Below are 23,611 nucleotides of genomic sequence, written 5' to 3' on the forward strand. Positions count from 1 at the left end.
CACGTTTCAAGAACAACACAGCTCCAGGTGCCCTGTGAGCTACTGGGGATTTGGGGCACATGTATCACAGCACTAACTGCCAATCTGAAATGCTGTTAGGAGCACACATGGCATTGGGGTGTGCTTTCAGATTTAAGGGTCTCTTTTTCCACTGTGAGCACAAACTGGGGGAAAACAAGGAAAAAAAAAAAAGAAAAGGCTTTAACTTCTGCAGTTCCTCTGATGCTTTGCTCTTCTGATCAGACACATTTTTCATTAATTATTCACTGCAGACAGAGTCCCTCACCATATGGGAGGTAGTTAGCTGCAGAGATGAGGCTCCACTGCAGCTCGCTGCTGCCTCTGAGGCTGCCCATTGGGGGCTGCAACCATCCACCTGGTGAGGCATTGCTGCAAGGTCCAGCTCCACCTGGCTCACTAAAGGACTGTTTGTTTCTCATTTCCTCTGAAATGAAAACTAATGGACAAAAGACAACTCACTTCTGGTACAGAGCTAAGTAGGAGCATCTGTAGGGTGTGAGGGTCTGCTTCCCTATGCCAAGAGTTGGAAAAAAAAAAAAAAAGGTACCTACATGTGCATATATATTTCTCTGCTGTACCAATAAAATGTAGTGAATGAATCTGTGGAAATCTTAATTGTTTGGATTTTTTTGATCCTGCTTTGTTCACTCCTTTTGTTCAAATGAATGACAAAAGTGACTTCAAATATTTTAGTACCTTTTTTTGTGTGTGTGTGAAGCAATGGAATTTGACATTGTATTTTATCTTGACAACCAAAGGACTAGCACTTAACACTCCCTTCTTTAGTAGCTCAGACCAGTTGCAAGAGAGGATAAATGCTATACAGCAGGCTGATCTGACAAAAAGACTGTAGTCATATTGCTTTATATGCTAACAGGTAAAGGATTGCTGGAGAGGTAGAAAATCCCCTGCCACCATGAAAGGACAGGCAGGGCAGACTGGGACCTGTTCAGCAGTGTGGGTGGCACTGGGGGAGTGAAAAATGCCAGGAGCAGAGCAGCCTTGTCCTCTCTTCCTCGAGGCAGCTTTTGGCAATGGCTGACTATTCATCCCTCATTATTCAATAACTGAGATCCTTCACATCAGTTATCTGCTGTCTATAGAGGCAGGGAACGATGGACCAAAAGAATGGCTGTTAAACGCACACGTATTTATGTCAATGTGGTAGAAGGAAAATAAGGCAGCAGATTTATCTTGACCAGCTCATACACCTGTCTGTCCCTTTGCGGTGTCACTGCTATCTGTTGGCAGCCAGCGTGACGGCCAGTGTATGGAGCACAGGTCCATTGTGCCATGTCCTTTCTTCACTTCTTTGACACGGAACATTTCACAAAGTCTTACTGTCCTCAGTGCCACCTTTCCCTTTCTGTTCTGAATTTGGTGACCGCAAATGTTGCTTGAGAAAAGCACAAAGGCTGTGACTAATGGTAGGTTGGGGAGACACTCTTTGAAGCTGTGTAACCTGGAGGACATGTTCTTATTATAACTGAGTGTAAAGGTCACTGTATTGCTGGGTATCCTCTACGCTCCAGGGAAAGAGGGTACTGAGTGCATAGTCGTCATGAGTGGAAGAGGATTCCACAGTCTGCAAGTCAGAGAATGGAGAATCAAGAGCCCACACACATAATTTCCGGGGCCCTATTTTCCTGAACTACCATTATGGAGGCATTGCCATGAATTTAGGGGTTCCGGTTCAGCCATCTTGAAAAAGTTAGGTTTCAGCTAAGGTTTTCTGTCCTAAATGTTAGTCAAGATTAGTGTACACCTGAAACTTTTGTTGAGGCCTTTTGTGCAGATACCATGAGTCCAATAGCTTCATCATTTTTGCCCTTAAAATTTCTTCCTGTCTGTACCTAGGCCAACATAAGGTTTTGCCGAGTAGGAAGCTTGGAGTTCAGAAGCCAAATCCTGCTTTTTCTGAGTATACAGAAGTGTGTGCAACTGGAGGTAGAGGGGTCATGATCTGGTGAATGTGAAGAGAGATGACAAATAGGATTTCTAACCAAAATGACTTTATATTTTATTACAGAAAATGTTGAGCAGTGCAAGCTGGTAGTATTGAGAGTCTTGCTTCCAATTATGATTCAACATTGTATTTCACTGATAATAACCTTTTTGTAATCACAAAATATAAAAATGAAATGCACATTGCTGATTTTTGTGTGTGCACCAATGAGTAATACAATCATAATGTAGTTTTAAATTAAATTATTTTGTTCCTTTTGTTAATTTCAGTTTGATGGTTTTCCCCAGTGCCAGAGCCTAATTTACAGTAGAGAAAATTCCCTTAAATTGATTTTTTTTAACTTACGCTCACATGCACTACATTAACCTTTTCATTCCCTTATGGTATGTGTCAAAGAAAAATGATCCCTGTAACATCTAGTTACTGGAGAGATGGATATGTAGAGTATATAAATTGGTAGACTTCCCTTTCTGCTCTGGACACATTTTTCACACAGTAAGTAATAAGCTGGCTGTGCTAATTTTCATCCCTCTTTAAAAATACCAATGCCCCAGCCCACAGCATTTGCTTTTTCCTGCTGCTACATATCTGATCACTTCTGAGCTCAAAAGTAGTGATGGAAGAGTTTTATCTTTGAAGGCAGAGAGGGAGAATGAATGCACCAAGGCTCATGTCCTCGGAAGCACTTCTGCGCCTGATTCCTGGTGAAGCCACAGAGAATTAGGGATCTGAACATCACTGAGGACATTGGTTTATGTGTGGTGCAATGAGGGATTTCACACAGACAACCCCCCTGGGCAGTTCTGGTGGGTCTCAAGAGGGCTGGATGAGGTACTTGGTAAGGAATTCCATACTGGAAGGGTTTTTGCACCATTGCTTGGGATCAGGATGTCTTTAAGTCTCACAAGGTGAGTGTGATGGGCAGAGATATGAAGATAGAGGACCTTTTTAGATGTCTCTAATCTTGAGTTCATCTGAAGATCCTCAGCAATCTAGGGAAATGAGATGGCCCTCTCTCCCTGCTGGGCCTGTTCAGATCTCTGAAGTTCAGGAGCCAAACTCCGCTTCTGGAGAGTAAGAGGTTAGTGGGGTGAGGAACAAAACCCCTTCTTTCTCGGTCACTCACCCTCTTCCTTACCTCTTTCTGAAGCACTTTTTCATGGGATGCAATGAAACTGCCACATAAAGGTCACTCTGTCTACTTGGGAGATTTCTCTCTCTTCAAGCTTTTACAGCATGTTCAAATCAAGGTGATATCCATACACTTAACTTCTGTTTCAAATACAAAGGGGACCTCTTTAACCCACTCTTTCTCACTTTTGACATCACAAGTGAGAAAGTGACAAAATGAAAGGGTAAATTTAATTACAGAGGCAACTTTAGAGCTTGAAACCAGTGGAAAACACAGGTAAACCAACAGCATGATTCAGAAGAGGTATTTTTGTCAGTGCTGTTAAAATGCTAGCATGAATTGTGCAGGGAGATTAAAAATCATTGAGAGGATGCAGTGGCTCTGCTGCTGGATGGCAGTGACCCTTGTGAAATAGATCTTCCGGGACAAAAAAAACAAAACAAACAAACAAAAATTACAGTCCATGTCAGTCAGTTTTGCTTTTCTTTCTTTCTTTCTTTTTCTTTCTTTCTTTCTTTCTTTCTTTCTTTCTTTCTTTCTTTCTTTCTTTCTTTTTCTTTCTTTTTGAGTAGGAACACGGATGTCTTGTTTCTATTATGTATTTCATTTGCCTAGTCTCAGAATCATATTGAATTAAGGATATTTCTTTCAAATGAAATATGAGCAAGAAAAGAGTTCTTTCAATACAAGGAGTCTTGCTCCTGTGGTATTGTGCCATAGCTAATACAGCACAATATGGGAAAGAAAGTTGGCATTTTGCTTTCCCAAGGAAAAATGACTTGCTGTTTGGTTGTTGTGTTTACAATCGCCCAGAAAGTTTTGAAAATGAAAATAAATGACTTTGTGAAGCTTTCTGTAATGCGCAGTGAGAGCCCTGGTAAAAATAGAAATCAATTAAACCAGACCAAGCATAAGACTCGTAAACCTTTGGAGACCTTGGAGTCACTTTGCCTGTCATCAGCACTCGGTACTGAGCCAGTCTGCTTGCATTTCATGCCGAAAGCCCGAGCCACTCTTGAAGAGCTGTAATTCGTCAAACTGCAGTTTTCCTAAGCTGGGGCTGGACAAGGGCCAGGGGGAATTAAGACTTAGTTTTATTTGAAAAAAAAAAAAAAATCATGTCCATCAAATCAGGATATGCATGAAGTGGTTTCAGGTTTGAGAAAGATATCTGAAAAAAGCCTGAGTAAATCAATTAGGAAAGCTGAGGTGTTACATGGGGCTCACAACTATTTTTGAGGAAGGAGCACAGTGGGCTCTGCTCTGCCTCAACATCCAAGCCAGGCTCATTGAAGTCAGCTAGGAGGAAAAAAAAAAAGGGGGGGGAGAGGAGAGGGGAGAGAGAAGAAAAGTATAAAACTAAAAAAATGGATAAAACAGATGTTCTTTCCCTGTTATGTGAACGAGGGAAAAAAAATCCTGAACAATAAGTACTGCAGAATTAGGCATGAGCTGGGAGCCGTAGCTTAGATTTAGGGTTTGAGATTTAGCTGGAGTTTAGGTCTGAATTTATATGATAATTTAACCTGGAGGGACACAGGGGCCAAACAATTGTCTGTAATCACTTATGTGGTTTGTTAGGATGCTTCCAGGCACATTTATGGCTCACAGCATGTTCCCAGGATTGACACAGTAAAGCTGGCGTTTCAGAATGGGCCAGGGACTATGCTGGGAAGGAGGATGTTATGTAGTTATCTTGTACAATGTGTAAAAGGGTTTGGCTTGAAATAAAAGTTCTCTAAAAGAAGTATAAATATAATCTGTGAATTTTAGCATCCAGAATAACTCCGGAGTTGGCAGTTTACATGCCTCCTACACTACAATTTTAATAGGATGCTCAGACGGTTGAGAAATACAACATCATAATCTGATTAATTTATGCTATATGGAAAAGACAAAAGGACTCAAGCATGCTACTAAAAATATTATTATTGACCTCAGTAAGGACCGGTTCTGGTTTAAAATGGGAAGAACCTTTTATCTCTTGTGAGAATACTACTGACTTATTTAAGGGAAATATATATATATTTTTCTGCTAAACTTGACTTTTACGTAGAATGCACTTCTTACAAATCCTGTGGAGGACAGAAATATGTGATATTTTTACTAAAGTTTGAGAGTGTTTTAGTGTGCACCCATCAGATTTTATCATCTCTTGCCTGGACATTTTTCTTTGTTCATTAAGTAAAAGCATTTTACATTGTATCTCACCAGGGAGGCTCAGTTAGTTTCCATTACTTTTGAATTGTCATTATTATGGGCTTTGATCAAATGTTCTTTCCCCAGAAAAGTTATGAGCTGGCACTGCAGTGTCACCCCATGTCATCCTTTTGTCCTGGGTCTGTCCCCATCATTCACCTCCATGGGACTTGGAAGGTTGGTTCTGACTCTAACCTGCTTTGGCCAAATAATCCCACAACCACAGGATGTTTGGGAGCCATCACCTTGCAGCGCTCATGATGGCCATCCACCATCATCCTGTAGGAAATGGTGAGAGGCATTTTGAACAAAAAACAGCTGATTCATCTAAATTTGCACTGGCAGACAGTGGTTGGCATGGTGTGGTTGGTTGTACTAAAGGCGCTTCTCCTTCTTTCTGTTTTATTTTTATTTTAATTACCCCAAACATGTATGAATCTTTGATTACTAATAAGAGTTACACATGTTTTGGCCAAACAGGAATCCACCTTCCACCAGTCCCTACCCATTTTAATTCACGCATACATTCATATAATAATCACTGTATCACAGGTTTATTTCCAAGAAACTTGGCAAGGTAATTTTTATATTATTAGTACACAGACCAATTTCTGCATCCTGAGTTTGATGGACACCCAAGGAGAGTGCGAAATGAAATGACAAAACCATTCTCCCTCCTCCCCTCCCCCCTGCACCCATTGTTTTGCTATTTCTCTCCCAGCTGCCTCTGCAGCTTGGTGACCTCAAAACTTTACTGTTTTCATGGCTGTTTCTCACATTGTTCCAAAATAAATTATTTAGGAATTAAATTTTTTTCACTTCATGTTTTACTTCCAGTACCATTTAGAAACAAGTTATTTACAAATTAAATTATTGGGAAAAAAAAGCCTAGAAGTTAGTAAAATATAATACTAAACAGAATTTCTAAAGCAATGCTGTATTTCTACACAGGGAGATTAAACACTTCACCACTTCTCTTATCACAAATTCTTTCTTGGTGTTCAGAGTCATAAATTGAATGACATTTTCTGTTTTTTTCCAGAAATATAGTTTCTCTAAAAACTGTAATTGCTTTTTCACAAATGTAAGCAGAATGGCATTTGGTTGGAACTGGGGGATGTGACATACGAGCAGAGGTTTCTCCAAGCTCTCAAACCTTTCCAAGAAGCTTCTTTTCCTTTTTCTTGAGACTATAATTCCTAAAGAAGTAGAGAGATGACATCCTAGCATGCCTTGGCAGTGTCACCTTTTGCAGTTCATTTCTGAATGGGTATGAACTGTTTCAAGGCTTCTATGTGTGTTGCTGCTTGGTTTGGATGAAGCCAGGCTTTCAGTGCATTGTAGTGGCAAAACTGGAGCAAAGCTAACACTGTAGTACACAGGGGTCCTGGGATCAGTGATATTATCTGCAACATTTGGGCTTGCCAAGTCTTTTCAGGAATCTGATGGAAACACAGACTCTTATGGAATAAAATCCTAAGCATCAAACCAAGTTTTACTGGTGCTGTGGCAGATGTTTCACCCTAGCAGACAGTTTGTTTTAGTTTTAGTGGATGAATGTATGTGCTTATATCAAACACTGAAATAAAATCAAAGAAATTCTATTGATTTTATGGGCTCTGTCCCTATTGGGAATAGATCTTTAATTATTAATTGAATTATAGCTAAGGGCCCCTGCGAGGACTGGTTGTCCCACTGCGCCAAGAACTATAAAAACATCTAGGTTATGGTGGATGAATGAACCAAGCTGAAGGTGGGAAAATGAAGATTAATAAGATGTTAAAACAGGACCATCACAAGTCTTTACTAAATGTATCTCAAATCACATACATTCTGCTATACACATGCACAATTGTTACAACCTCCTTTCTCCTAGGCTTGAGATAGAAGATGGCCATGTCCTTGGCCGGAGCCATAATTTGTGCAACCAGCCCAGCTGGTGTTCACAGCTTGAAATTTTATCACCTTGAGAACATACTCCTGGCAGAATTTCAGAGTCCATGTTCCCCATTTGTAACCTACTTTGGAAATGCCTCTTTGTCTCACTGTCCGTAAGCACTAGGCATAAATGGAGAATATTTAAGTAGTAATGTTGCTTATTCATGTGTGGTAAGGTGGTAAGAGAATGTTGCAGCAGGGTTACTATTCCTGGGTACCAAAGTCATGTGAGATGCCAGTTCAAGATACAGAAATGCTAAATTAATCTTCTAGTGCTGTTAGGTTTGGAGGGGATCCAAAACCGTTTCATCACAGTGCTCATAAAAATGATGGGAAGTTGTTAAATATCCATTTCTGCAGTACAAAGCAAATAGAAATTCCAGATATTACTGTATTTAGATCTTTTTACAGATTTTTTTTTTCTCTTAATTTAGAAGTAGCACTGGGTTGCACTTGTAGCTGACACAGGCTGGCTTTGCTCCAGTGGAGCCGATGATCTTCATCAGTCAGTGCTAGCTGAGGATCTGGTGCCTTCTGCTTTAAAATTGTGGAAGACCCGTCATCTGTTAGAGCTAACAGTTAGGCGTGATGTGCAGATGGCATTCATTTTCTCCTGTTGCCTTTGTAATATAAACATGCAAGACTGGAAGCTCTATCAAAGCATAAAACATGCAGGGTTTGTTTTTACAAAGGGCTAACTGTTACAGACACAGCCTTTTCCTCGCTCACCCTCAAACACTCCATTAATGCCCAGCCTCAGAGTATTTGCTGACGTGCACTTTGCAGCAAATTGTGAGAGGAGAAGTAGCTACAGGGCCAAAATGAGTGGCTTCAGCTAAAAGAGACTCCCATAAATACAGGGCGGGATAGCGTGTTGTATGGGTATAGGGTAGAAGATTTTTCTTGTGGTACTGTGGAGTAGACAGCAGAGATGTTACCTGTTACTAAGTCATTGTTTCCTATCAATAAAAGCATTTTTTTTTTTTTTAATCAGCAGAAGCTGAAGAAAAACATAATATAGCTGTCTTTCACCACAGTAACACACAGGATTTTTTTATCCCTCCAAATTGTTATGTTGGATTTTGTGGGAAAGTCCATGTGCACACCATGCCTCGTTTGTAAAAACAGGCCAAGTTTTTCTTCTTTTTGCTGAGGTCTTTGAAGTGCCACCTTTGGCATCTCAACAACTGAGGTTGCTGTAGCCTCAGGGTCTCTGAGCCTATCTGCAAACCGCTTGCTCTATGGCATCCAGCTTCAACTGGAGCACAGCTTGGGGTGGTTGGCAGCAGGAGCAGAGGAGGAAATTGGGGTGGAGAAGGACTGAAAAGAAAACAAAAGCTCCAGTAGAGGTAACTCAGTTTGAATTCAGAGATGAGAAAGATGCAGTTACTTGCTTATTATTGTTTACCTGTGTTGTGATACTGCCTAAATTCTTTAGTGATTGAGGTCTGTGCTTTGCCAGGCAGGGTACCAACAATGAGTCCTGCCCATAAAGAGCTTCCCTGCTAAATTTAAGGCAGGAGAGCAGCAGAGGATACAGACAGGTGGAGGGGTGTGAGGAGACATAGGGCAGTATCGATCATCGATAATAACCAGTGGTCTCAGCAAACCTCCTGTTGTAAATACTGCTACACTGAGCTTGCTGCTGTTATAATTGCAATTAGTATTTCCTTTATGCATCACGAGGTTAATAATCAATCAGTATGGGGTACTGACTACTCATCTCATTTTTAATACTATTTAGCAGTTATAATCTGCAGCAATTTTGTATTATAAAGAACTGATTATTTTTCTGCTGAAGGTTACGGAGTTATTGCCAGGGACACCAGTGGTCCTGTACCTTAACTGCTGAGCAATGCGTTTATTCAGGGCCATGGCTGGAAATTGGTGAGCTGACTAGCTGGAGACATTGCACTCATCATGCTATGTCATCAGGCACAAGTTTTAATTCAGAATGAGGTAGCACAAGCTGAAGTAGAATACATATTCCTCGATTAACTATGTGTTGACAGGCTTGCTGGAATATTTTTTTGTTTAGTAGGTCTCAGTGTAGCACTTCAGGTCATACCCAGGTTATTTAGCTCAAATTTAGAAGAAAATCAAAAATTCAAGAAGCAGAGCTTGCAAAAATGGCAGATATAGAAACCATACAAAGGCACTGCTGTAAACCCCATTTCTCAAGCCAATCAAAGATCTTGCACCTGTTTTTGTTTCATACCATTCATATTTTATTTATTTATTCTTCTTTCTGATTTACACTGGCATAACTGAGAGAAGAGCTCATTTTCCTATCTGCGTGACTAGCAATGCCACTGGGAGATTTCCAGCAGATGTAGATCGTTTTATGTATCCTGTATAGTCTGTAAGTGTATAATACCACATAGGATATACACTCAGTCCCCTTTCTTGAAATGTAGAAGTGGCATTTCTGTGTTGAAAAGGACTAAGAGGCCAACCATGACCTGCCCACTGTTGGTACTTCAGAAATATTGGTCTAGGATATGTAGCTTTTATTAAATAATACCAATGATTGACGACTGATATCTGTATTGTTTTTCTTCCATTTAACTATGCTGACATAACATTAAAAATAAATAAATAAAAATAAATAACAAACTAACAAAACCAGTTTTGACTGAGTTTTTGTTTCAAAAAACTGGTATATTATTGTAATATGGCCACCATGCAGACAGACTTTTTGGCAGGTTTCAAATAAATATGCCAGAAATAATGTTGTTGACATCTTGGATTGGAGCACATCCAGCTTTCATCCATAACATGTCAGTGCAGTGATTCTTTCACAGGCAAGAAAATATGTCGCCACAGATCCATGTTTTAGAGTCTTAAAATACCATAGATGTCTGGATTTATGGCTTCAAAGTCAACTTCACAGGTGGGTAGCGTTATTTTTCAATCATAAATGAATACGAAAGCGATAACATTTACAGTTTGTAATATGCAGCATCAATGAAGGGTGCTTGTTTTAAAACCTGTGGTAACATCTGTTTTACTTTCCTAATCCAGAAACAATTAAGGTTTTATGTAAGAGAAGGGCGGTGGGAAAAAAAAAAAAAAAAAAAAAAAAAAAAAAAAAGAAACTGCAAAGGGAAAAAGGAGAAAAAAGAGGATAAAGGGCTTTAGCTCGCTTGCAGATATCGTGCAGGCTTTGTGCTAGCTCTTCATGAGACGCAGAGGGCAGGTGACTCCCACAAACAACTGACTTCATTTTAATGTTCTTTTTACACTGAATCATTTCAGAATCATTTCATCAGAGCAGAAATTGTGCATGCTTGGTTTATTTTCACTTGTGAAATATGCTCAGATTTTGGCATTAAAGGTATTAAAGGTATCTTTAGGATTAACAGCTATGGTTCACAAGGGGTACCTGCTGTTGGGTTCAGATCTCTGTATTTACATCTGCACACTAGGATCTTTCAGGAATGAGCAAATTATGCCTTTGTGCTGCACACTGGAAACAAACCCTCTGAGGTGTCACTTCAAGAGTGTTATTTATGTACTTGAATCTGTATCTGCCAAGGGCTTAATTAAACACCTTCCTGACTTCTGGAGCCAGCACTGAGGCTTTCCTGAGCAATGTGAACAGGCAGCTGATATCTGTATGGAGGAATTTCTTTTTAAGGGGTGGGAGCTTGCTGCCGAGGTTATCAGCGATCAGTGGCGAGGCTGTAATCTCTTGGAGATGAAGGCTGGTCATAGTGGTGCAGCAGCATCCCTCCGGAATTAACAGAAATACAGGTAGGAAAGACCTAAGCCATGGGTGCTAGTGTATATGATACGGTGTGCGTGCGGATTTCCTGCAAGTGATTCCATCAAAAGAGACTTCAAACGGCTGAGAACAATAAAGCTGTTGTCCGAGCCTGTGCTGAATAAAGATGTTTACCTTTCTTTGAAATGCCATTTATCTCTCCTTGCTTTTTATCAAGGAAAACTTTCTGACAGAATTTTGAAAGCAAAATGAAACTTTCCTTTCTGCTTCCTTGCAGTGCATTAAAACCCAAAGTGTTGTTTATGAATACTTTTCCTCCTCTTGACATATTAGAAATCTCCAGTCTTTGTTATTGCGAGTTTGTTCCAGTATTGATTGGATGACTAAAGAATTAATGGGGTTATGATACGATAGCAGATTCAATGGAAATATTGATGTACTGAAAGCTTAAGCATGTGTGAGAGCATGGGAAATCTCACAGAATGCAAGGTTTTATTTTTGAACTGTATCTGAGATTGTTGATCTAATTCAAGCTTATTGAAAACCTCCCAAATTATTTTTGTCAATTTTAAAACTTTTGACTGCTTGGGGGGAAGTTTATTTTCAGGAATACGGGTGTTTCCATCAGCCCTGCAGTGTTGCCTGTGTCTTACCTCTGCCTGTTTGTCCTTCATACACTGTCAGGGTTTGGCAGTGGCTGGGCAGAAGCAATGTGGCTCTTCAGCTGCTTCTCCCCATTTCTCCTGTCATCCCGTTAGGTTCCATTGTGCCCTGCTGTGGAAAGAAACATATTTCTGCCACTTACGAATAAGACCTGGATTCTTTCCCTGGCTTTATTTCTGATTTGCATGTGATGCTGGGACAGTCACAGACTTTCTTTTGAGCCTGATTTGCACCACCTGAAAAAGGGGGACTGTAATATTTTCCTAACAAAGGTGTTCTAAGCTTACATTAATTAATATTTCTAAAAGTGTCTAAGTTGAAAATGCTATAAAAATGCAAGTATTTATATTGTTTGCTTGATGGAAAAATTATATTTCTCAAGGCTCTTGACCTACTTTTCATATTTGTTTATAGATTCGTTCCTTCTAGTTATTTTTCATTTCAAATACAAAGCCAAGTACAACTATGGGGAAAACAAAGAGGATGGGATACTAACCTCTGCATCTCTTTGCTAGAAGGAAGCCCATTCCAGAACTAGAATAATTAATGAACACAGGTGCCACCTCAGATGTCTAATGGTTCAAGCCTGGCTCTCCATTGCAGGTTTTGTAATGGATAGATCCCCAAATGTATAAGAAGAGGGTTTCAACATTATATTTTTCTGTAAAATGGATTCTTGATATGAAAAAAGTATGAAAAAAATATCTTCCTGCATCTCCTGAAATCAAACATATGAGGTTTCCCTGACCTCTGTTCAGGTAATTTTGCCACATTACAGAAAATAATAAATAAATAAACATAAATTAGAGCAAGTTAAATAGGTTCTCTGGATTACAGAAACACTTGCTCTATTATAAGGCTTTATGTCTTCCTATTTTTTTGTTTGTTTTTAAGAAAAAAGGAACAACAACAACAACAAAAGAAACTTTAAAGAAGTATCAGCAGGTCTGCATTAGACCCACCATCCCTAATAATTTAGTAAATGAAGCAAAACTCCTAAATCAGTGAGGTCAATGTGGAGGAGAAGCATTGAGGGTTGTTCTGGCTGTGAGGTTTGATCTCTGGAGGGAAGTCATCCTTCCAGGAAAGTGGAGAGCACGGATAATTCATACAGTTCCTGTGTCTGCTTCAATTCATGCATAAATTCACATTCAGTGTACAGTGATAAAGGAAATCCAGAAAAAAAGAAAAAAGAAAAAAAAAGAAAAGAAAAAAAAAGAAAAAAACATGAAAGGGATAAAGTGCAATAAATATTTAAGATTTTGTGAATGTGAACACAGCACTTCATAAAAATCTCTGTCTCGAGAACAGAGGTGCTGTCTACATCCTAGACAGAACATATGGTTTAACCATAGTGAAGTCAAAGCTAGTCAATGAGTAGTGATGGAACTTTTATTGTAAAGACTAAAGGGCATGATTAAATATAATGGATATGCTAGACATTAAATCCATCTTCATGTCCTTAGACTTACCAACATGGGAATGAATGCAAGGTGTATTGAGTGGATATGATGTTTTCTGGGAAGGCAAAAAAGGTCACCATGGGAATATCCTCACTGATACTTTATCTCTTTATATGCCCCTGTGAATTATTTATCTTCCTGTATTCCTCTCCAGTATCTTATTATAAAAGTATCTTGAAAGTTACTGGAAAGCTCTTTATTCAAACTTAATGAGGGGAGGTAGGAAATTAGCCTTTAAGTGAGCTGAGTGTTGGTGTGGGCAGTCAGTGCCAGTATGCAAGGAGGCAGTGGGAAGCGTGGGTTACACTGCTGAACATCCAAGGGGTGCACTGCACTTATCACTTAATCTGATTTAGGAGGAATTTAATACCATAATGTATTAGAGTGTCATGACTGTACTTGGCCTACCTGCCTGCCCCACCACGGCCGCATGGTGTGGTTCTGCAGGAATACCTTGCTGTTTAGATTCTGCTGTTTTTCTCCTTGTCTCAGTGCCTTTTCTAAATGTTTACTTTCCTTTGATATTTCTAGGAGCTGGTGGGGAGTAATCCTCCACAAAGAAACTGGAAAGGAATTGCGATTGCATTACTTGTTATTCTCGTTATCTGCTCCTTGATTGTCACCTCTGTTATACTCCTGACACCAGGTATTTATAACCTTTAAGTCACTTTCATTCTGTTTTTCTTCTGTAATTTTGCACTTCCAAGGGTAAAGGGTTTGCAAGCTGACTGCAAAATCAACATCAAAAGATTCATCCGTCCTGCTCTTTAGCTTGATGGGATGCTGAGTTGGAGACCATTCTTAAGCAGATTGCTTTAAAGTTTTACATTTTGATTCAAAGATCAAGACCACTGAGCTGAAGGTACCAGGGTGAAGCTTGGTTTCCTAAACATTGATGGCAAGTGTCATTTTAGATGGACAGGGTACCTGAGACATCTATATGGGTCAGGTAAGCCAATCAGTTAGGTCATGGGACTTTGTGAAGTCCATGCCGATATGGAGCTGCAGCCACCAGTTGGGTAACATATCCTAGAGCATCTATAGTGGTATTAAATGCTATATTTAGGCAACTAAATCCCTCCTCATTCAACTATATTGATTTTTATGTCAGACAGCAGTGGTCCAGCTTTACAAAGTAATTCCAGATTGGTATGTGCTGGATAGCACTTAACTACATCAAATGATTAGTCACTTCCCAATAAGAGATTCTTCCAGATGGTCCTGTTTCAAAGCTTCAGCAAAGTTCTGCACATGTAACTTTTGTAAGTTACTTCTCTTACAGTAGCTACTGTAGTTCTAGGCTTGAATTTTAGTGTGATATCATTGTGATTATTGATTATTACATATTTATACAGCCCTCTAAATTTCCATGGCTATTTAAACAGAAGAGATAATGTACTTTTGTGGCTCCAAGAAGCTTGTGATTTGAATATGAAAAGACAAATGAATGAGAGAAAAGACATAGAATTCAGTGTCAGAAAGGGTTAGGAGCTACAAAACAGAGAAGAAGGCAGAAGGTCCCCTGTAGAGGGATGTAAAGGAGAAGAAAAGGGTTTCCTCCTTGGATGAGTACATGGAAGCACAAAGAAGAGGGAAGAGGCAACATGGGAGAAATAAAACCATAGGAAATGGAAGACTACAAGGTGGTGAAATAGAAAAATGAGATTAGAGTTATGGGGCAGAAATTTCTTGGAGCTCATAGCATGTGAACTGACATGTAGTGCAGCAGATTTAGCCTATCTTTCCTGACACAATTCCTATTCAACAGTCCTGCTGTAAAATAGTCTGGAGAGAGTGATAAATCAAGAAATACAGGACTTCACAAAGTTAACTGGAAAATAAGTGAAACAATCAGTACGATGTCCTTTTGGTTATTTAATGTCATGCCATGTTCGGTTTATTTCATGCTATCCTGAATTTTTCAATGCAAATGCAGGTAGTACATGGTCATGCCAGAGTAATTAAGTAATTAAATTAATTAAGGTTAAACTTACTTAAGAATCATTCTTTAAATTACTTTTGCTAGGGTTCAGATTAACACCTTTGGACATAGCAGTTCATCTCTGAGACATTTTTGGCCATGGTCTGTGGTCTGTATTCACATTAAGCAACACTTATTTGCAGTGATGAAATTGTCCCTTATCCATAAGGCATGGAAATGTTACCTCCTCTTTTACGGAAGTGTAGTTATGGACTTTTCAAAAATGAATGCTGAAGCATAAATTGCTAAGCCCATACTTGTGGTCTTCAAGAAGCTGACAATGACTCTCACTGCATAGATGAGACTGAGGGTACAGCTTTCATTGAAGAGCAGGAATAGATATAGGTGGATACATGGGGTGGAGCATGAACATACCCATGCAGTACTAAAGAGAGTCTGAGTCACAAGTCTTTCCTTTTACAAGACCACCTGTAATAAGGATATCATTGTAAGGTTGGTCAGAATATCTTAGGATTTAACATCTCTGGTTTCAGTTCCTAGCTCTGCTATAGACCTCATTTAGGACTTGTCCTGAACTTTACTCTCCTTTCTCTGTAAAGACACACAAAATCCACTAATAACTGTTATGACTATAGATACTACAGTGCTATTGTAAAAGTAAAAGCTGAGCCAGAAAAGGCGTACTGAACATTGATTCCTTGTAGATTTCTCTTAGGAAAACACAAGTAAATATGTGTTGTTATGATGACATTCTATGTTATGTAGTACGAAATGGAAATGGGAAATGCATGCATTCAGCATTAAGTAAAATTCATATGTGTATGTGTGTGTTTATTTTATTTGTATGTGCATACACAAAGATATTCAGTGTTTGTGTATGTATGCATAACACATGTATACACATAAATCAATAACTTACCAGTTATTAGTAAGTTTTTAGCAAGAGCTCCAAATAGCACTTTTGAAAGTGTCTCTGTGTTTCTGTGTTTAAAACTTAGGAAAGTGCAAAGTCACTTTCTATGCTCAAATTTTAATTCATGTTGGGTTTTTTTTTGAGATTTCTAAATTACTAAAATGGATTTTTTTTTGTTTTGTTTTATTTTTCTCCCTTGATGGTGTTTCAGAACTGTCCTCTGCATGCAAATACAAAAACTCTGAGCTCAGTACTGCTTCTTTTTTTATTATAGATCTAGACTGCTTCATGGTGAGACTCTGCCAAGGGTAAAATCAGATAGCTTAGGTTGCTGCTGTGGCTTGGCAGCAGCTGAGTTCAGACTTCTCTTGGGCCACTGGTCCTGGAGCTTGTTACAAGGACATGCAATGGCACAGGGTGATAGAAGGCTCATTTCACAGGCATTGCCCAGCAGTCAGTGCTAAGTGAGACACTGAGGATGACTTGGCAAACATGACATTTTACATTGCTAATCCTGACTGTGGATAGCACTTCCCAGAGAGGTAGGAGAGGGAGAGATGGAGGAGCCTGTCCAAATGGAGAAACAGAATGTGAATTTACTTGTCATAAAAGAGTTCACTGGAAGAAGAAATATTTATCCTTTGGTAATCAAACTGAGAATACAGTGATTTATATTTGAGCCAAGAGCCAAGGAAGGGATAGGAGGACAGAGAAAGAAGGAGGCAAAGCAGTTTTGTGGATGTTTGTGGGGAGCTTCTGCCAAATATGAGAGTGGCACTGGAAAAAAATCGTCTTTACTGAATCTCTCAAGTGGGATGATGTGGTTTGGCATGGGCAGAGCAGAATGCTTGAGGCTACTTCACGTTTGTCTTCTGATGATAACACTGGAGCCCAGCCTGACACCATTATGCTAGCACAAATATATGTTTGCATTTCATCTCTGCATTTCTCATTTGTACCTATCTTGTCCCTCTCTCTGGCTGGAAAACCATTCTTCTTTTAGCATTTTTCCACTGGTTTGGAGGACAACTCTGTTTTACAGTGCAACACTAAGTCATGCAATACAGAGAAGCTCTAAAACCAGTGCTGACCATCATGTAATGACTGCAGAGAGCAATTTGGGGAATGCCTGGGATATAGTGTAGTATGCAGACTTGCAGCCCATGCTCAGACAAAGAAAAGTGGCTATCTGGATCCATAACTTGCATCATCAGGATGACATTTCTCCCATAAAATGAAAGTCAGGGCAGTCTTTGGCAAATGCAAGAGTGAGAGGTAGAATGGGGAATGGGAATGGCTTGTTTAGCAGAACAGATGCTGATTAAGGCTTTTAATGATAAGGAAAAAAGGATTTACATATCTTTTCAAGATTATTTGCAAATCAGTCCAGAGCTATAAAGAAGGTTTAAACTCTGAATTCAGCTTCAGAAATGCCGAAATCCTTGCTGGTTTTGGTTTCTGAGAGGCAGGTCACTCACCCTGCTGTAAGATCAGCTCGTTAAATTCGGAACAGCACTTGCATTCAGTAGACAGTGTACTTCCAATAGCAATGTGTTATTGCTAGAAAATGCTTAGGTCTTATTTTATAAAATTTTAATAAAACTTAACATTTCTATGTTTTATATATCTCTTGATATTCTAGAGAATAATTCTTAAAAGAAGCAGTAGCTGGTGGAAACTTGCATTTAATTACACTGTAGTATACCACATGCCCACAATTGCCTACGCTGAAGGAGTCTGGTTTTTTTGTGTGAGTCCTGCAATTCCACCCACCTTTGAAAATATGAAGCTATTCACTTAAATGATAAAAGTGTGAGACTGAGACTTTCCTAATTGACAGTTGCTCACTTGTCGCAGCATATGGCATCTATACAGGTCTTGTCTTAGCAGAGGGGTATGTGTATTTTTATAAATATGTGCAAATGTTTGTAGATTTGCATGTGTGCACACATATACTTATCAAAGCTGAAAAGAGGACCCAATTCTGCAGAAGTTTTGCGTAAAAAAAAAAAAAAATCCCTCCCAAAATTTCATTAGACAATTTGCTTAGGAAAAAGGTACTTTCTGGGCCCCTCTATTTGGAAAGAGAGGTTAAGAAGGACTTTTGATATTTAAAGCTTTGTGGATGTATACATCAAGTTTGTTCCTTTCAAATATAACCTTTAGGTGAAAAAAAGTACACTCAATCCCATGTTAAAATCTTTACAAATTTCATAAGAATTTTTTTGGACAGAGATGGTACTGAAGATAGTCACTGTATAGCATCAATTCACAGCACTCTGTCAGACAGCCAAATACATCACCTTGTGAATTTAATAGGGCTTTTGCTACTCAACAAGAGGAAAGAAATATCCAGTGGCCAGCTGTGTAATACTGTAATTTGTTTGCCCACAACTGTCACGTATGAATGTGCATTGTTAATCAATAAAAAAGTAGGATTTTACAAAAGGGAGAGAGGTTGCCTGTTTCTCTTGCCCTGTCCACTTGCCTTTTGGGGACGGGGAGCTCTGCTGTGGTGGAAGAGGGCTCAGGTCTGCCCAGGGACTGAGATGGCATGCTGAGGTGGGATGGGATCTTCTGGTATGCTGGGTCAGGCCTGCCAAGCGGTGGACATTTAAAAAATAAAAATAAATAAAAAAAAAATCCATGACTTAGCAGCACACAGTAGCCCAGGAAATGTGTGAGAAAAGCATCTGACACTGACCTGTAGCTGAGTATCAGGGATATTGGAAAGAAAGGCAGGCATCCAAAGGTATTTGAGGCTTCCTGACAAAACAGGCAAGGAGGTTGACCTGTCTATATTGGGGCCAGAGGAGTGGAGCAGGCATTCTTAATGAATGTTCTGACTTGACTCTGTGTTAGATGAGAGGTCAATAAATATATATATATTTTTTTTTCACCAAAATGTCATTGACTGATAGTTTATTAATTAATTAATTTTCTCCCCAGCTCTATGACTGAGATTAACGTTGTCCACAGTAAAGTACAGGACCTATTGCAGCTAATATTATAATATGGTGCTGGAGACTGTAAGGGAATCTTATCAAGACACATGTCTTATGGAAGCAGATGTGTGTGCATGTTTCATTTACTCCTTCTCCCTTTGCCTTCTGTTCCTTATGAGGAGTTTGAAGGGCTGTGAAGGTGCAGAGGTCACACAGCCCCTGGAGTGGCCATCTGCATCCTCTTCAGAAAGAGGGAATGAGAAGGGCTTCCTGTCCTGCCCCTTCCCAAAGCTCCAGCACAGAGGCTTTCCTGTGTCTTTCCTTGTCTTCATGATGGGGAACAGTGTGTCCCCATTCTTTGAGATGGCTTTTGGAAAGCAGCGCCTGAAGCAGCTACACCCCAATATCCCGCTCTGCCAGATCTCGCTGGGGCGCCCAGTGCTAGGACCTTGCTCCGTGGTGGGAACTAATTGGAACAGTTTCCTGGAGCTCTTCTGACCTATATTTTCCAGGTTAGTAAATAAAATTATGCAGAAGAACTTGGCATAGTGCTGTCACACAGAAGGATTTGGCAGAAGACTTGTATTAATATGTCTTGGCACTTTGAAATCCAAACTAAACAGTGTGATTGAAATCAATGAGATTTAAAAACAAAACAAAACCAAAAAAAAATGAAAATTGAAGAATTTCTTTTAATTTAGTTAAAAAAAAATAAAAATATGTTGAAACTCCTTCTGGTGGAACAAAACATTGTTCAGAGTTAATTTTCAGTAGTCTCTGGTAACTCAGGAGCTTCGATTTAGTGTAGTAGAGAAGAATTTTTTCCCCTTAACAAATGGCTTCTAAGAGTCTATTTCCACTGCCTCTAATCACCAGTGCATTCAGTCAGTGTAACAGGTTTAGTTCTAACCAAAGGTACCAAAGGCTGCGTGATACCAACAGACCCCAGGCATAAGGATGCTGTAGTGAGGAACGATATTGCTGTGGAAATACTCAGGATGTGGCCTTATGTTTTATTTTTACAAGCAGGTGTGCTTAAGGCTGATTGAAAGGTTTCCTTTAAAATATTTTTTCAGGAAAAAAAAAAAGAATGTTAGGAACAAACTATTCAAAATCATTTTTAAATCACTTTAGAAAATGATTACTTGTCACATCAACAAAAAAAATCAACAAACAAACAACAACAACAACAAACACAACTGTTGATGGAAAAAGAAAAGAGCATTTTAATAAAAAAAAATGAAAATTGTGGATTTCAGGTTTTCTCTAAAAAAAAAATTCTTTGAGGAAATTTCCATACTAAGCACATTTATTTTTATGTAAGCTCAGTGATCCATCGATTCAACATAAAAGCTTCAGTTATAGGCCCAAGTGCCTCTGTGTTATGTTTATGAGAACTGTTACGCAGTGGAGAGGTGTTGGTGGAAATAAGAAGGTACAATTTTTGCAGAAAAAAATGTGGCAAACTTTTTAAATTTGTGCCTTAATTTTACTCAATTTGACTTATGTGTGTTCACTCTTGGTGGCATCCTGGATGAGACAGATTTTCTTTTAATAACAATATATAAGCAGACAGAAATCTGTTGGCAGTCACTGGCTGAAACCTGAGAAATGGGGTGTTGAAGCACATTATGCCGCATGCTGTGATGGTAAAATTTCCAGCAGTGTCTAAGAGCACAACAGAGGTTGTGCCCAGGAAAGAGAGACTTGGTGAATTTCCTCACATGCTGTATCTCAGAGCCCTATTGGATGTGATTTATTTAATTGCTTGTTCAAGAAACTTGGCAACCCATATCCCAAGTTCCAGTACTATACGTTTTTTGGTTTTTTTTTGCAATGACACCACACTTTTGGTCTCGAAGTTGCCATGGAATTGTTCTCTGCAGGTTGGTAGGGGCTCTTGTATTGCACAATACTTTATTTTCCTGTGTGAAGGACAGGGGAGGAAGCGTACAGCAAGGTTTTCCTTTTCAGAAAATTGAATGTGCTACAAAGTAGAGCTAGGAAGAGTGAACGAAATGAAAGGGGCTGCTCATTAAAGAGGATCTTCCAGAATCTTCAATTGGCAGTCTGGTTCTTCAATTTAAAAGCTGACCACATTTCCATGTTACTATTGTGTTTGCAAATGAAACCAAATCCTTTCAGTAAAAATGAAAATCAGTATCAGCCAGACATGCACCACCAAAGGATTTAGGGGTATTTCTCATAGATTTTTCAAAAATATCTCTGCAGTTAAGCATTTTGCAAATTCCTAAAATATTCTGTCTGAATCCTTAAAAGACTAAATACATTTGCAAATGTGGTTCTGCATGACAGTTTTAAAGAAAATAAAAATATCAGCCCTAAAAACTAGATCACTTTACATTTTATTTTATTTTATTGATAAAACTAATGGTTTCAGAATATTCAATGTTGAAAAGCTTTAATATTCTTAAGAATAGTCAAAATTCTATAGTGCTTTAATATCTGTCTGTTTGCATGACTTTTTATATCTTTTTTGATCATTTTCTGTCAAAAAGGTGTGTTTTGGATCATTGGTCTTCTTGTAGTTGTTGAATCCAGGCATAAATAACCAGGAGGTTTCTGTTTGTGAACTATTAGATGTTTCTTTTTCACTACTGACAATGTAAAGGAGCTTATGAATGACAGAAGGCTTACTGTAGACCACTTCTGAATGAGACATGATATGACACTACTCAGAGTCGCTGTAGTTTTAGGTACGTTTCAAAGTAGAAGTAATGGCAGTTTGTTTTTGTATGTTTCACAGTTGAAGATAACAGCTTGTCTCAGAAGAAGAAGATTACAGTGGAAGATCTATTTAGTGCTGATTTCAAAATCCATGACCCAGAGGCTAAATGGATAACTGGTGAGTGAGGCATGAAAGTGTGTCGGCAGCTTCCCTTCACTGGCTCACTCCCTGGGTCCCTCTTTTTATTTTCTTCTTTATTCCCCCTGTTCTTTTCTTTGCTCTTCAAATTACAGAATCATGCAGTAGTTGAGCTTGGAAGGGGCCTCAGGAGATCATCTTGTCCAACCCCTTGCTCAAGTGGGAGCAGCTAAAAGAGGTTGCCCAAAAATTAAATCCTTAAATTTCTGTTCTAGTTTTCCTCCCTTTTAATAAGTATGCAAACACCACTGCTCTGTTATTGCCATTTTTTATTTAAGTATCTCCAGTGAGAGAGATCCCATAGAGATATCCCACAGCTAGACATTGAAAGCTGCAACCTTTGTCCCAAAGAGCTCCCAGCGTTTGATAGGTGATACAGTACATGGCTGGAAGAAGTGGTTGGAGCACTATCATAGTCATTATTTCACCATAAACAAATCTTCTGGTTTATTTTCGCTCATGAGAACACTTTTTTTTTCTTTTTTTTTTTCCTCCAGCAGAGAGGTGAAGTGTTGCTAAGCAACTGGCAAACAGTGGTCCAGCAGCAGCTGGGCTGGTGCTTGCACGTACCCCATGTGCTCTTTTTGTCCTACGTTGCTGTGCATTTTCTAGTCAGGGGAAAACCAAATAATACTGGAATTAATGCACGTAGTGTTTGCTGGAGTGGAACTGTTTGGGGGACGTAGATTCTAGCTCCCACTGGAAATTGCTGCAGTCTGAACAATCTTTGGCAGGAATAAAATGATCCGTGGTATGCCATTCATGTAGGTTCCAGTCCAACTCCGATTATCACTGAAGTTATTAGTCTTTCTTCTGAATTTAATGGGGAACTGGATCAAATCCTTCCTCTTGTTTGGCTTTCATTGTCTGCTATGCTCATTGGGAACAATTCTAATACCTGTAATGAAAAGAGAGAGAGCTAAAGGGTTGTGCTGAAAGAACGCGCTCCCCAGCCACCCTCAGCACAGCTGTCTCTGGCTTCTTCCCCCAACTATGGAATTGCAGGAAAGCAATTGCAGACAATACACACCTTCACAAACACACCTGCGGTGGGCAGGAGCTCTTTTTCAGGCTGCATACTCTGGGGGAGCAGTGCTCCCCATAGCCAATCTTTGGGAAGAATGTAAATGGAAATATTAGGTGTGCTCCAGTTCAGAGTTATTTGTCTACTATTCCTTTTTAGCATTGATATCCCTAATGGTTTTAATGAAGGAAGAGTTGTTTTATTGAGACCTTTGCAGCTATTTTTTTTTTCATTATTATTTGCTAGACTATGAAGGAATGATGACGAATTAAACAAACTTTTACAGGAACAGAGAATGGAGTATTGCTATGGAGCTGTGTATAACCTCTCCCTTCTGAATATAACTTTTCATGGAAATAAGTTTTTTTTGTTTGTTTTTGTTTTTTTCCACAAAACTACAGTCTTCTGTGCAAAAACAATATTTCCCATGCTTTTCTGGTTACATTTACATACTGGTGCCATATGCACTTTCATTGAGAGTCCAATCCTGGCATGTTTTTAACTTTATTTCCCTCTTTCCATGTGCTTTCACTGACTCCAGTGCAACTTAACATAGATCTTGCCTGATCTACAATTGTTAAAATATCATTTCATACAAGAGAAGTATGAAGTTGTATTATGTAAACCTGCCTAAATATTTTCTAAAATACTTGTTTTGTCACTGTGTTTCTAATATTACTGATATTGATTTTAATACAGCTAGAGACATTTTTTAAGCCAATAGATATTCTGTAGATTTACCCAAGTAACTTGAGGTTTGAGAGCAAGTTTCCAATCTGCAATGTCATTCA

General features: G+C 39.1%; 1 protein-coding gene across 5 annotated transcripts in view; it reads left to right on the top strand.

Annotated features, from left to right (window-relative positions):
• Window positions 1-23,611, top strand: part of DPP6 (dipeptidyl peptidase like 6) — a 554,044-nt gene that overhangs the window by 371,408 nt on the left and 159,025 nt on the right. For all 5 annotated transcript variants that reach the window (XM_040548017.1, XM_040548019.1, XM_040548016.1 and 2 more), the window contains exons 2-3: window positions 13,641-13,755; window positions 21,677-21,775. In XM_040548017.1, the coding sequence (XP_040403951.1) occupies window positions 13,641-13,755; window positions 21,677-21,775 (214 nt within the window). The remainder of the gene's footprint in view (window positions 1-13,640; window positions 13,756-21,676; window positions 21,776-23,611) is intronic.

Source organism: Cygnus olor, chromosome 2 (assembly GCF_009769625.2).
Source record: "Cygnus olor isolate bCygOlo1 chromosome 2, bCygOlo1.pri.v2, whole genome shotgun sequence".
NCBI classification, from domain to species: domain Eukaryota; kingdom Metazoa; phylum Chordata; class Aves; order Anseriformes; family Anatidae; genus Cygnus; species Cygnus olor.